Source organism: Felis catus, chromosome C1, assembly GCF_018350175.1.
Source record: "Felis catus isolate Fca126 chromosome C1, F.catus_Fca126_mat1.0, whole genome shotgun sequence".
NCBI lineage: Eukaryota > Metazoa > Chordata > Mammalia > Carnivora > Felidae > Felis > Felis catus.
In genome coordinates this window covers 55,321,004-55,334,601 of record NC_058375.1, presented here as the reverse complement: position 1 = coordinate 55,334,601, position 13,598 = coordinate 55,321,004, and the positions used below count along the sequence as shown (strand labels likewise).

The window sequence follows — 13,598 nt, the reverse complement described above, 5'->3', positions numbered from 1 at the left end:
TTCTTTATAAATTTTGGATTCTAGCCCTTCGTCTGATATGTCATTTGCAAATATCTTTTCCCATTCCATTGGTTGCCTTTTAGTTTTGTTTATTGTTTCCTTTGCTGTGCAGAAGCTTTTTATCTTCATGAGGTCCCAATAGTTCATTTTTGCTTTTAATTCCCTTGCCTTTGGGGATGTGTCGAGTAAGAGATTGCTACGGCTGAGGTCAGAGAGGTCTTTTCCTGCTTTCTCCTCTAGGGTTTTGATGGTTTTCTGTCTCACATTCAGGTCCTTTATCCATTTTGAGTTTATTTTTGTGAATGGTGTGAGAAAGTGGTCTAGTTTCATTCTTCTGCATGTTGCTGCCCAGTTCTCCCAGCACCATTTGTTAAAGAGACCGTCTTTTTTCCATTGGATATTCTTTCCTGCTTTGTCAAAGATTACTTGGCCATACTTTTGTGGGTCCAATTCTGGGGTTTCTATTCTATTCCATTGGTCTATGTGTCTGTTTTTGTGCCAATACCATGCCCATGCTGTCTTGATGATTACAGCTTTGTAGTAGAGGTTAAAGTCTGGGATTGTGATGCCTCCCACTTTGGTCTTCTTCAATATTACTTTGGCTATTCGGGGTCTCTTGTGGTTCCCTACAAATTTTTGGATTGCTTGTTCTAGCTTCGAGAAGAATGCTGGTGCCATTTTTAATTTTTTTAAAAAAATCTTTATTTATTTTTGAGAGAGAGAGAGAGACAGAGCACAAGCAGAGGAGGAACACAGAGAGAGGGAGACACAGAATCTGAAGCAGGCTCCAGGCTCTGAGCTGTCAGCACAGAGCCCAACACGGGGCTTGAACTCATGAACTGTGAGATCATGATCTGAGTCAAAGTCAGATGCTTAGCCAACTGAGCCACCCAGGTGCCCCTGAACAAACCCAAATTTTGACCCCCATGGAACTTAAATTCTATGGAGTGGGGAGACAGCTAATTCATAAGATACATAAGTAAAAGATGCATTATGTTGTATAAGTCCTATGGAGAAAAATAAAGCAAGGGGATATGAAATATTTAAGAGGAGGAGTATTTGACATTTTAGATAGAGGAGCCAGGGAAGGTCACACTAAGAAGGTGATTTTAAGTAAAGACCTTCAAAGAAAGGATGCTAAACATGTTTATTTATTGGGAAAAGCATTTCAGGTAAAGAGGATAGCAAGGACAAAGGCTCTGACAAGGAAATACGCCTGCCAATATCAAGGATGCCATTGTGACTAGAGTAAAGTATATAAGGGAGAGAATATTGAACATAAAGTCAGAGACCTAACTGGATGCATGTAGGACTTTTTAGGTCATAGTGAGGACTTAGGCTTTTACTCTGAATGCGATGGTAAATAAATGGAGGGTTTTAAGCAGAGCAGTGACATGATCTAATTTGTATTTTAAGGGATCACTCTGGTTGCCATGTGGCGAATGGACTTCAAGGGACTGATGTTAAGCAAGAAGATGAGTTAGAAGGCTACTGCAACAATCCAAGAGAGATAGGATAGTTATTTGTACGAGGATGGTGGCAACAAGGAAGATAACAAAATGGTTGGATTTGGGATATATTTTGAAGTTTTTTCACCTGAGCAACTGAAAGAATCACATTATCTTTGACAAAAAGGGAGGGAGACTGCAAGAGAAGTAGGTTTGTTGGACAGGGTGAGGGCGAGATTGTCAGAAGCTCAATTTTGGACATGGTAATTTTGAATCTGAGATGTCAAGTAAGGAGATGGGTATGTAGGTCTAGGGTTCAGAGGATATAGGTACAGTTAGAGATATATATTTGGGAGTCATTATCATATAGATGGTTTATAAATCATGCATTGGATGAGTTCACCTAGGCTATGAGTATAGACAGAAATAGGAAGAGCCCAAGGATGAACACTGCAGAAAAAGTAGAAGGAAAACCGGATAAGAAAAGTGTCCTGCAATCCAAGTTAAAAAAAAAAAAAAGTCAAAGAACAAAAAAGGAGCAGTGTAAATTCTGCTGGAAAGTAAGATGAGAACATTGGCATTAATATTGTGGAAGTGACTGGACCTTGGTAAGCGTTCTTTTGGTGGAATGATAAGGGCTAAAACCTGACTGGATCAGGTTCAAGAGAGTATAAATGGAGGGATATTAGAAACAAAAAGTATAGGGGTGCCTGGGTGGGTCAGTCAGTTGAGCTTCCCACTCTTGATCTCAGCTTGGGACATGGTCCCAGGGTTGTGGGATCAAGCCCTGCATCAGGCTCTGCACAGAGTGTGGAGGCTGCTTACGATTCTCTCTCCTTCTGCCCCTCTCCCCTACTCACACGTGCTCTGTGTCTCTCTCTCTCAAATAAATGAATACGTTAATTAATTAATTACTTTATTAAAAAAAGAGAAACAATAAGTACAAATTGTTCTTTCAAAGGAGTTGCTATAATTAAAGGAAAGACGAATGAATGGTAACTGGAGAGGTAGATGGAATCAAGAGAAATTTTTTAAGATAAGAAAAGAATAGCATGTTTACATGTTGAAAGGAATAATCCAATAGACTGAGAAAAGTTTATGATACATGAGAGAATTACTAGAGCAATGTCCTTGAATAGGCAGGAAGAAATGGAATTTAGTACAGGAGTAGAGAAATTGACCTAAGCTGGAATCATAGGTAATTTGTCCAGAGTAGGAAGAGAAAAATAGAGAATGTAGACATAGATATAGACAGGTGCATAGTTGTGACCGTGGCAATATTTGAAAGTTACCTGATTAGCTCATTTTTCTCATTTAATAAGCTGAAAGTAAAAATGGGAGAGGAAATGTTGATATTCAAGGAGAAAGAAGTATGAAATAGTGACCTCAGAAGGTGTACTAAAAAGTGAACCAAAAAAAAGATGCAGTATGATTGCTGGCACATTAAGGGCACACTTTATTTTTTTTTTTCCATCTAGAAGTACTTTATTTTTTTTATTTTATTGTTTTTAATTTACATCCAAATTAGTTAGCATATAGTGGAACAATGATTTCAGGAGTAGATTCCGTAATGCTCCTTACCGATTTAGCCCATCCCCCCTCCCACAACCCCTCCAGTAACCCTCTGTTTGTTCTCCGTATTTAAGAGTCTCTTATATTTTGTCCCCCTCCCTGTTTTTCTGTTATTTTTGTTTCCCTTCCCTTATGTTCATCTGTCTTGTCTCTTAAAGTCCTCATATAAGTGAAGTCATATGATACTTGTCTTTCTCTGGCTAATTTTACTTAGCATAATACCCTCCAGTTCCATCCACGTAGTTGCAAATGGCAAGATTTCATTCTTTTTAATTGCCAAGTAATACTCCATATATATATATATATATACCACATCTCTATCCATTCTTCCATCGATGGACATTTGGGCTCTTTCCATACTTTGGCTATTGTTGATAGTGCTGCTATAAACATGGGGGTGCATGTGTCCCTTTGAAACAGCACACCTGTATCCCTTGGGTAAATGCCTTGTAGTATAATTGCTGGGTCGTAGGGTAGTTCTATTTTTAGTTTTTTGAGGAACCGCCATACTGTTTTCCAGAGTGGCTACACCAGCTTGCATTCCCACCAACAATGCAAAAGAGACCCTCTTTCTCTGCATCCTTGCCAACATCTGTTGTTGCCTGAGTTGTTAATGTTAGCCATTCTGACAGGTGTGAGGTGATATCTCATTGTGGTTTTTATTTGTATTTCCCTGATGAGTGCTATTGAGCATTTTTTCACATGTCAGTTGGCCATCTGTATGTCTTCTTTGGAGAAGTGTCTATTCATGTCTTTTGCCCATTTCTTCATTTGATTATTTGTTTTTTGGGTGTTGAGTCTGATAAGTTCTTTATAGATTTTGGATACTAACTCTTTATCTGATATGTCGTTTGCAAATATCTTCTCCCATTCTGCCGGTTGCCTTTTAGTTTTGCTGATTGTTTCCTTCGCTGTGCAGAAGATTTTATTTTGATGAGGTCCCAGTAGTTCACTTTTGCTTTTGTTTCCCTTGCCTCTGGAGATGTGTTGAGTAAGAAGTTGCTGCGGCTGGGGATGCAGGGCTGGTTCAACATTCGCAAATCAATCAACGTGATACATCACATTAATAAAAGAAAAGATAAGAACCATATGATCCTGTCAATCGATGCAGAAAAGGCCTTTGACAAAATCTAGCACTCTTTCTTAATAAAAACCCTTGAGAAAGTCGGGATAGAAGGAACATACTTAAAGATCATAAAAGCCATTTATGAAAAGCCCACAGCTAACATCATCCTCAATGGGGAAAAACCGAGAGCTTTTTCCCTGAGATCAGGAACACGACAGGGATACCCACTCTCACTGCTGTTGTTTAACATAGTGTTGGAAGTTCTAGCATCAGCAATCAGACAACAAAAGGAAATCAAAGGCATCCAAATTGGCAAAGATGAAGTCAAGCTTTCGCTTTTTGCAGATGAAATGATATTATACATGGAAAATCCGATAGACTCCACAAGTCTGCTAGAACTGATACATGAATTCAGCAAAGTTGCAGGATACAAAATCAATGTACAGAAATCAGTTGCATTCTTATACACTAACAATGAAGCAACAGAAAGACAAATAAAGAAACTGATCCCATTCACAATTGCACCAAGAAGCATAAAATACCTAGGAATAAATCTAACCAAAGATGTAAAAGATCTGTATGCTGAAAACTATAGAAAGCTTATGAAGGAAATTGAAGAAGATATAAAGAAATGGAAAGACATTCCCTGCTCATGGATTGGAAGAATAAATATTGTCAAAATGTCAATACTACCCAAAGCTATCTACACATTCAATGCAATCCCAATCAAATAGCACCAGCATTCTTCTCGAAACTAGAACAAGCATTCTAAAATTCATATGGAACCACAAAAGCCCCGAATAGCCAAAGTAATTTTGAAGAAGAAGACCAAAGCAGGAGGCATCACAATCCCAGACTTTAGCCTCTACTACATAGCTGTCATCATCAAGACAGCATGCTATTGGCACAAAAACAGACACATAGACCAATGGAATACAATAGAAACCCCAGAACTAGACCCACAAACATATGGCCAACTAATCTTTGACAAAGCAGGAAAGAACATCCAATGGAAAAAAGACAGTCTCTTTAACAAATGGTGCTGGGAGAACTGGACAGCAACATGCAGAAGGTTGAAACTAGACCACTTTCTCACACCATTCACAAAAATAAACTCAAAATGGATAAAGGACCTGAATGTGAGACAGGAAACCATCAAAACCCTAGAGGAGAAAGCAGGAAAAGACCTCTCTGACCTCAGCCGTAGCAATCTCTTACTCGACACATCCCCAAAGGCAAGGGAATTAAAAGCAAAATGAATTACTGGGACCTTATGAAGATAAAAAGCTTCTGCACAGCAAAGGAAACAATAAACAAAACTAAAAGGCAACCAATGGAATGGGAAAAGATATTTGCAAATGACATATTGGACAAAGGGCTAGTATCCAAAATCTATAAAGAGCTCACCAAAGTCCACACCCGAAAAACAAATAACCCAGTGAAGAAATGGGCAGAAAACATGAATAGACACTTCTCTAACGAAGACATCCGGATGGCCAACAGGCACATGAAAAGATGCTCAACGTTGCTCCTTATCAGGGAAATACAAATCAAAACCACACTGAGATACCACCTCACGCCAGTCAGAGTGGCCAAAATGAACAAATCAGGAGACTATAGATGCTGGAGAGGATGTGGAGAAACAGGAACCCTCTTGCACTGTTGGTGGGAATGCAAATTGGTGCAGCCACTCTGGAAAACAGTGTGGAGGTTCCTCAGAAAATTAAAAATAGACCTACCCCATGACCCAGCAATAGCACTGCTAGGAATTTACCCAAGGGCTACAGGAGTACTGATGCATAGGGGCACTTGTACCCCAATGTTTATAGCAGCACTCTCAACAATAGCCAAATTGTGGAAAGAGCCTAAATGTCCATCAACTGATGAACGGATAAAGAAATTGTGGTTTATATACACAATGGAGTACTACATGGCAATGAGAAAGAACGAAATATGGCCTTTTGTAGCAACGTGGATGGAACTGGAGAGTGTGATGCTAAGTGCAATAAGCCATACAGAGAAAGACAGATACCATATGTTTTCACTCTTATGTGGATCCTGAGAAACTTAACAGAAACCCATGGAGGAGGGGAAGGAAAAAAAAAAAAAGAGGTTAGAGTGGGAGAGAGCCAAAGCATAAGAGACTCTTAAAAACTGAGAACAAACTGAGGGTTGATGGGGGTTGGGAGGGAGGGGAGGGTGGGTGATGGGTATTGAGGAGGGCACCTTTTGGGATGAGCACTGGGTGTTGTATGGAAACCAATTTGACAATAAATTTCATATATTGAAAAAAAACAATAAAAATAAAGTACTTTCAAAAGAAAAAAAAAAGTTGCTGTGGCTGAGATCAAAGAGGTTTTTGCCTGCTTTCTCCTCGAGGATTTTGATGGCTCCCTGTCTTACATTTAGGTCTTTCATCCATTTTGAGTTTATTTTTGTGTGTGGCGTAAGAAAGTGGTCCAGATTCATTCTTCTGCATGTTGCTGTCCAGTTTTCTCAGCACCACTTGCTGAAGAGACTGTCTTTATTCTGTTGGATATTCTTTCCTGATTTGTCAAAGATTAGTCGGCCATACATTTGTGGGTCCATTTCTGGGTTCTCTATTCTGTTCCATTGATCTGAGTGTCTGTTCTTGTGCCAGTACCATACTGTCTTGATGATTACTGCTTTGTAGTATAGCTTGAAGTCCAGGATTGTGATGCCTCCTGCTTTGGTTTTCTTTTTCAAGATTGCTTTGGGTATTCGGGGTCTTTTCTGGTTCCATACAAATTTTAGGATTATTTGTTCTAGCTCTGTGAAGAATTCTGGTGTTATTTTGATAGGGATTGCATTGAATATGTAGCTTGCTTTGGGTAGTATTGACATTTTAACAATATTTGTTCTTCCTATCCAGGATCATGTAATCTTTTTCCATTTTTTTTTGTGTCTTCTTCAATTTCTTTCATAAGTTTTCTATAGTTTTCAGTGTATAGATTTTTCACTTCTTTCATTAGATTTATTCCTAGGTATTTTATGGTTTTTTGTGCAACTGTAAATGGGATCGACTCCTTGATTTCTCTTTCCGTTGTTTCATTGTGAATAGAATGCACCGATTTCTGTGCATTGATTTTATATCTGGCAACTTTGCTGAATTCATGATTCAGTTCTAGCAGTTTTTTGGTGGAATCTTTTGGGTTTCCATATAGAGTATCATGTCATCTGCGAAGAGTGAAAGTTTGACCTCCTCCTGGCAGATTTGGATGCCTTTTATTTCTTTGTGTTGTCTGATTGCAGAGGCTAAGACTTCCAATACTATGTTGAATAACAGTGGCAAGAATGGACATCCCTGTCTTGTTCCTGACCTTAGGGGGAAAGCTCTGTTTTTCCCCATTGAGGATGATATTAACGGTGGGTTTTTCATATATGACTTTTACAATCTTGAGGTATGATCCTTCTATCCCTACTTTCTTGAAGGTTTTTATCAAGAAAGCATGCTGTATTTTGTCAAATACTTTCTCTGCATCTATTGAGAGGATCATATGGTTCTTGTCCTTTCTTCTATTGATGTGATGAATCATGTTAATTGTTTTGTGGATATTGAGCTAGCCCTGCATCCCAGGTATAAATCCCACTTGGTCGTGGTGAATAATTTTTTTAATGTATTATTGGATCGGTTGGCTAATATCTTATTGAGGATTTTTGCATCCATGTTTGTCAGGGAAATTGGTCTATAGTTCTTTTTTTTAGTGGGGTCTCTGTCTGGTTTTGGAATCGAGGTAATCCTGGCCTTGAAAGAGTTTGGAAGTTTTCCTTCCATTTCTGTTTTTTGGAACAGCTTCAAAAGAATAGGTGTTAACTCTTCCTTAAATGTTTGGTAGAATTCCCCTGGAAAGCCATCTGGCCCTGGACTCTTGGTTTTTGGGAGATTTTTAATTACTAATTCAATTTCTTTACTGGTTATGGGTCTGTTCAAATTTTCTATTTCTTCCTGTTTCAGTTTTGGTAATGTATATGTTTCTAGGAATTTGTCAATTTCTTTCAGATTGCCAATTTTATTGGCATATAATTGCTCATAATATTCTCTTATTATTGTTTTTATTTCTGTGTTGGTTGTGATCTCTCCTCTTTCATTCTTGATTTTATTTATTTGGGTCCTTTCCTTTTTCTTTTTGATCAAACTGGCTAGTGGTTTAGCTATTTTTAACTCTTTCAAAGAACCAGCTTCTGGTTTCATTGATCTGTTCTACTGGGTTTTTTGTGTTTGTTTGTTTCGAAAGCATTAATTTCTGCTCTAATCTTTATTATTTCCTGTCTTCTGCTGGTTTTGGGTTTTATTTGCTGTTCTTTTTCCAGCTCTTTAAGGCGTAAGGTTAGGTTGTGTATCTGAGAGCTTTCTTTCTTCTTTAGGAAGCCCTGGATTGCTATGTACTTTCCTCTTACGACTGTCTTTGCTGCGTCCCAGAGGTTTTGGGTTGTGGTGTTATCATTTTCATTGGCTTCCATATACTTTTTAATTTTAAGGACACACTTTAAAGCAAAAATCCATAAAGTGAGACCTGGCATCATGGTTGGATGTTTTTTCTCCAGCTTCTTTTAGCTGTACAGGTTGAATTAAAACATAGTGTATTAAAGAAAATTAGAGGTATAGTAAGGTCAACAGATCAGGAAGTGATTGCCATTGAAAAAAATAGTTTATTACTCATAGTTTCCAAGAGGAGAGGGCAGGCAATGCTACAGGGGGGTACATCGGGAAGCAGTGTGGTTAGCCACCAGGCAGAGGGAAAGGGAGAAACTGTGGGCCCATCTCTATTGTGCTTTTGGTGGGAAGGTAGAGGTGAGACATGGTGAACAGGCTTAAGCTGGACTAGTTTTAATCATTTCAGTGGGATCTGGAACCTAGGGACCATCCCAAGTTGTCTGGTACCTGGCTATAGGGTGATTAGGGAAGATATATAGTGGCCCATAGTGTGAGAGCCTGATAAGAGAGATGGTTGGGGATAGACTAGTTCGCATTGGAAGATTGTACCCCTGGGAGGGAAAGGAGTGACAAGGAGTCAGGAAACCAAGGCACAGTAACTTGAGCATATCAGTTTGTCCAGAACAAGACATATTGGGCCTATACATTTATGGCAAATGATAAAACATCAGGTTTACCCGCAGCTAGAAACATGGTTGATACACAGGTGCAAGGCTCAACATAAGAAGATGATTGGAATGGATCACAGTTTTGGTTTTGCCAGCAAATACAGTGAATTTAAAAAAGGAAAAGGAAGATGAGAATGTAAGTAAAGATTATAATACAGGCATACCTCGTTTTATTGCACTTCACTGTATTTACAGGCACTTTGTTGATACTGTGTACTTTACAGATTGAAGGTTTCTGGCAACCCTGTGTTGAGCTTGTCTTATTGGAGCCATTTGTCAAACAACATTTGCTCACTTTCTGGCACTGTGTCACATTTCAGTAATTCTTACAATATTTCAAACTTTTTTATTATTGTATTTCTTATCATGAACCGTATCCATGATTATTACTCACTGAAAGCTCAGATGATAGTTAACATTTTTTAGCAATAAAGTATTTTTTTTTAATTTTTCAATGTTTATTTTTTTTTGAGAGAGAGCGAGAGACAGAGTGCAAGCAGGGTAGGGGCAGAAAGAGAGGGAGACACAGAATCTGAAGCAGGCTCCAAGCTCTGAGCTGTCAGCACAGAGCCTGACGTGGGCTCAAACTCACAAACCATGAGATCATGACAAGAGCCGAAGTCAGAAGCTTAAATGACTGAGCCACCCAGGCGCCCCTGCAATAAAGTATTTTTTAATTAAGATATGTACGTTGTGTTCTTAGACATAATGGTATTGCACATTTAATAGACTATAGTGTAAACATAACTTTTATATGCACTAGGAAACCAAAAAAATTCATTTTACTCACTTTATTGTGATACTTGCTTTATTGTGGTAGCCTGGAACTGAACCTGCAATATCTCCGAGGTATGTCAATAATTAACTATGGCTTATATTTATTAACTGTAAGCTCAGGAGAGAAGAGATTGCATGAGAGGGATGGGGAAGGGAGTAAACATGGTAGATAGAATCAAGGACTCTACGGTGACAATGGAGTTGAAGGGAGTTGAGTAAAGTTGTTTGAATTTGGGTATTCAGAGGGTGTATAAGCTGGAAAAAAAGGAAGTGATAGTTGACCTTGCCCTTAGCATTGGGATGACCATGTATGACCATGGGAATAAATAGCTGACATAGAAGGAGGGCTAGATCATGTATGTGAGAAGGCTTCAAGTTATTAAGAGGCCATAACATTAAAAGGATTACCTTCATGGATATTGAAATACTCAAGAATTATGCCAGAAGTCATATTTGAGAGAGAGTCAGTAATTTAGGATATAAAATCTTGAGGGGATGGAAGAAAGAAGGTAGTAGTGGTAATGATAGACTTCCATAAGGAAGTGGAATAGAAGTAGTCATTGAAACTATGGATGTTGGTAAATTTACTCAAGGATAGAGTGTGTGTGTGTGTGCGTGTGTGTGTGTGTGTGTGTGTGTGTGTGTGTGTGTGGAGAGAGAGAGAACAAACTAATAACTGGGGTTTGAGCTTAAGTGTAATCTTTAAAAGAGGAAACTAATAAAGGAGAAATAAAATGGGAGGACTAGCTTTTGTAAGGATAGGGCAAAAGGTCAAAGAGAAAGAAAATCCAAGTTGAATATAATGGTAAAAGAGTTATTCAATTAGTGAGTTGTAGATTCTGGATTAAATAGAGAGAGATGAGAAACCTAAAAGGTACAAATTAGTCCAAAATGGAAGGGTCAGGTGGTTAGAGGTCCCAAGGAGGTTGAAAAATAAGAGACAGTGATGTCCCAGAAGAGGGAAGAGTTAACTGTCAGATGCTACAAAGATAAGTACTGAAAAGAGTCCCTTGGATTTGACAAGTTGAAGCTCTAGGGGATCATAATGAAAGTAATCTCTATGCGGTAGGCGAGGAGAGGTGGAACTAGATTGCAGTGAATTTTGGAGCCAATAAGGAATAAGGAAGTAGACAGTATTATTTGCTAATATTTGAAGAGTTAGACTATGAAAGGAAGCGTAGATAAAGTAACAGAGGAAGACACAGCTAAAGGAAGGATTTTTTTAGTTGGGGGGATGAATGGAGGATAATTATATGTTCAAGGGGAAAAGAGGAAATAATATGTAGTGGATAAGGAATTATTGATGTACAATGGTCCCTGAGAGAGTAGTAACAGACAGATTTCAGAGCACAAGAAGAAAGATTAGCCTTAGATAAGAATGGCAACTCTTTTACTAAAAGAAGAAAGAAAGAAAGATGTGTTTAGGTGAGTTTGTAGGATATGGAAGAAGAATATAAGACAATGGAGAAATAATTTAAGGAGCTTTTAACCAGATTGTTTGTTCTTATTTTCTTAGAGATGTTGAAGATAAAGTCATTTAGACATTGAAGGAGGGAGGATAGAGTAAAATACTTTAAGACAATGTAAATTGGAAATATTGCATGAATTCGTTGCAGGAATTCATTTATTTAAAAAAATACTTCTTTAGAGACCATGATATCCTGAGTACTGTTGTGGGTTCTAGGCATATAACAATTAACAAGACAAAGATCTTACCCTGAAGATGCTAACATTCTAGTAAGGGAGTGGACAACAACAAAGTGGCAAGTAGTAATAAATGCTATGAAGAAAAATAAAATATGAAAAGTGGATTGATGATTATCATTTAAAAATATTTCATTCTTGTCTGATCTTTTATGATATGAAAAGTAAAATTATTGTTTAAAATGTTTTCTTTGGAAACCTGTTTCCTTTTTATAATCTGAGGGAAGATCATCTTTGTTTTATAGAAGAAATCCGTAGTACAGAGTACTAGAACAAAGGAATGATAAGGTAGGTTTTTGTGTTAAGGAATTTGCAGAGTATAGAAAAGTGAAATCATATCTTTTTTTTTTTCTCCAGGAGACATTTTGATTTTATCTTCTCTTCTTATTAAAAATTATTATGTAATTGTTCAGGCAGAAACACAATATTCTTCCCAGGTTTTACTCCTCATGCTTCATTCTGCCTATGCAGCTCCCCTATACACTCACTTAAGCTTCCTATGTGCCAGAGACTTCCTAACTATAATATACAAATTAATCCATTTAATCCTCATAATAATCTGTGAATAAGGTACTGTTAATATCCCCATATTACAGATAAGGAAATTGAGACCAGAAAAATCACTGTAGACTTTGGATCAGACTACCTAGGTTCAGATTTCAGCTCTCATAGGAATAGTTCCCTTTAAGTCTCTCTGATTTTATATAAAATGATATTTATAACAACCTCTTAAGGATTATGAGAAAAAAAAAGTGATACAATGCATGTAAACATTCTAGAACTATGCTTATGCATATTGAACTCTCAAGTAGCTATTATTCTTTCTTGTACCTATGTTCAGATTGTTTCCATGTTTCTAAATGAAAGTCTGATTTTTATTGTCGGTTAATTTTCCTTCAATCATGAATCCTTCATGTTATGTTATCTTTTCTTGATATAGGAGCACTGGCCCACAGCCAAAGAAGTCTATTAGCTTTATCAGCACAATAAAAGGAACCCAAACAAAAGGATATAGTGGTGCAAACCAAAGCAGAATGGCTCTGTCAAAAACCCTGACAATTGCACCTGAGATAAAAGCAGAAAAAATGAGTATTTCCACCCCAAGGACAGTCATACAGGTAATATTCTTTAGAATTCTGAGTTTATTTGAAAATGGCATCATAAAGAACTTGACTGAAATGTTAAAAGTAGAAAATATCCTGCTTTGAAGTAATGAACTCACTTCTAATATTGATACATTGATTTTGTTAGAGTCTTTGCCACATGACATATCTTACAGTGTAACATTGGCTGTTGGCTTCTATAATTCATTACTGGTAATAGAAACATTAGGGTGGAGTGAGGAAAGTCTACTCGTGACCTTAAGAACTAGTTGATTATGGTGTTAATAATAGCTAACCTGGCTATAATATAGGTAGTAAAGCTAACATCCATTCTTCTTGGTAATATAAATTATTACCAAGCAAATATAAATTATCACAAATTGGTTATCTCATTAGAAAATGTTTAATTAAAAGGCACTTGGGTGGCTTAGTTGGTTAAGCCTAGGACTTCAGCTCAGGTCATGATCTCATGGTTCATAAGTTTGAGCCCCATGTCAGGCTCTGTGCTGACAGCTCAGGGCCTGGAGCCTCCTTTGGATCCTGGATCCTCCCTCTCTGCCCCTCCCCTGCTCATGCCCTGGCGCTCTCTCTCTCTCTCTCTGTTTCTCGCCCTCAAAAATGAATAAATGTTAAAAAAAAAAATAAGAAAACATTTAACTAAGAATTGAATTTTTAAAACTTTTAATCAAAGTATAATATATATACAGAAAAGTATGTAGTATATAAATCTGAATGGGCTAGGCAATGACTTTTTTAGATATGACCGAAAAACACAGTCCATTAAAGATAAAATTGGTAAATTGG

At 37.6% G+C, this 13,598-nt stretch overlaps 1 protein-coding gene across 1 annotated transcript in view; it reads left to right on the top strand.

The window, feature by feature from the left end:
* The window catches only part of DNAI4 (dynein axonemal intermediate chain 4), an 88,419-nt gene that overhangs the window by 8,988 nt on the left and 65,833 nt on the right, over positions 1-13,598 (top strand). Inside the window, 1 exon segment of the mRNA XM_003990166.5 lies at positions 12,632-12,809. Within this exon segment, the coding sequence (XP_003990215.1) occupies positions 12,632-12,809 (178 nt within the window).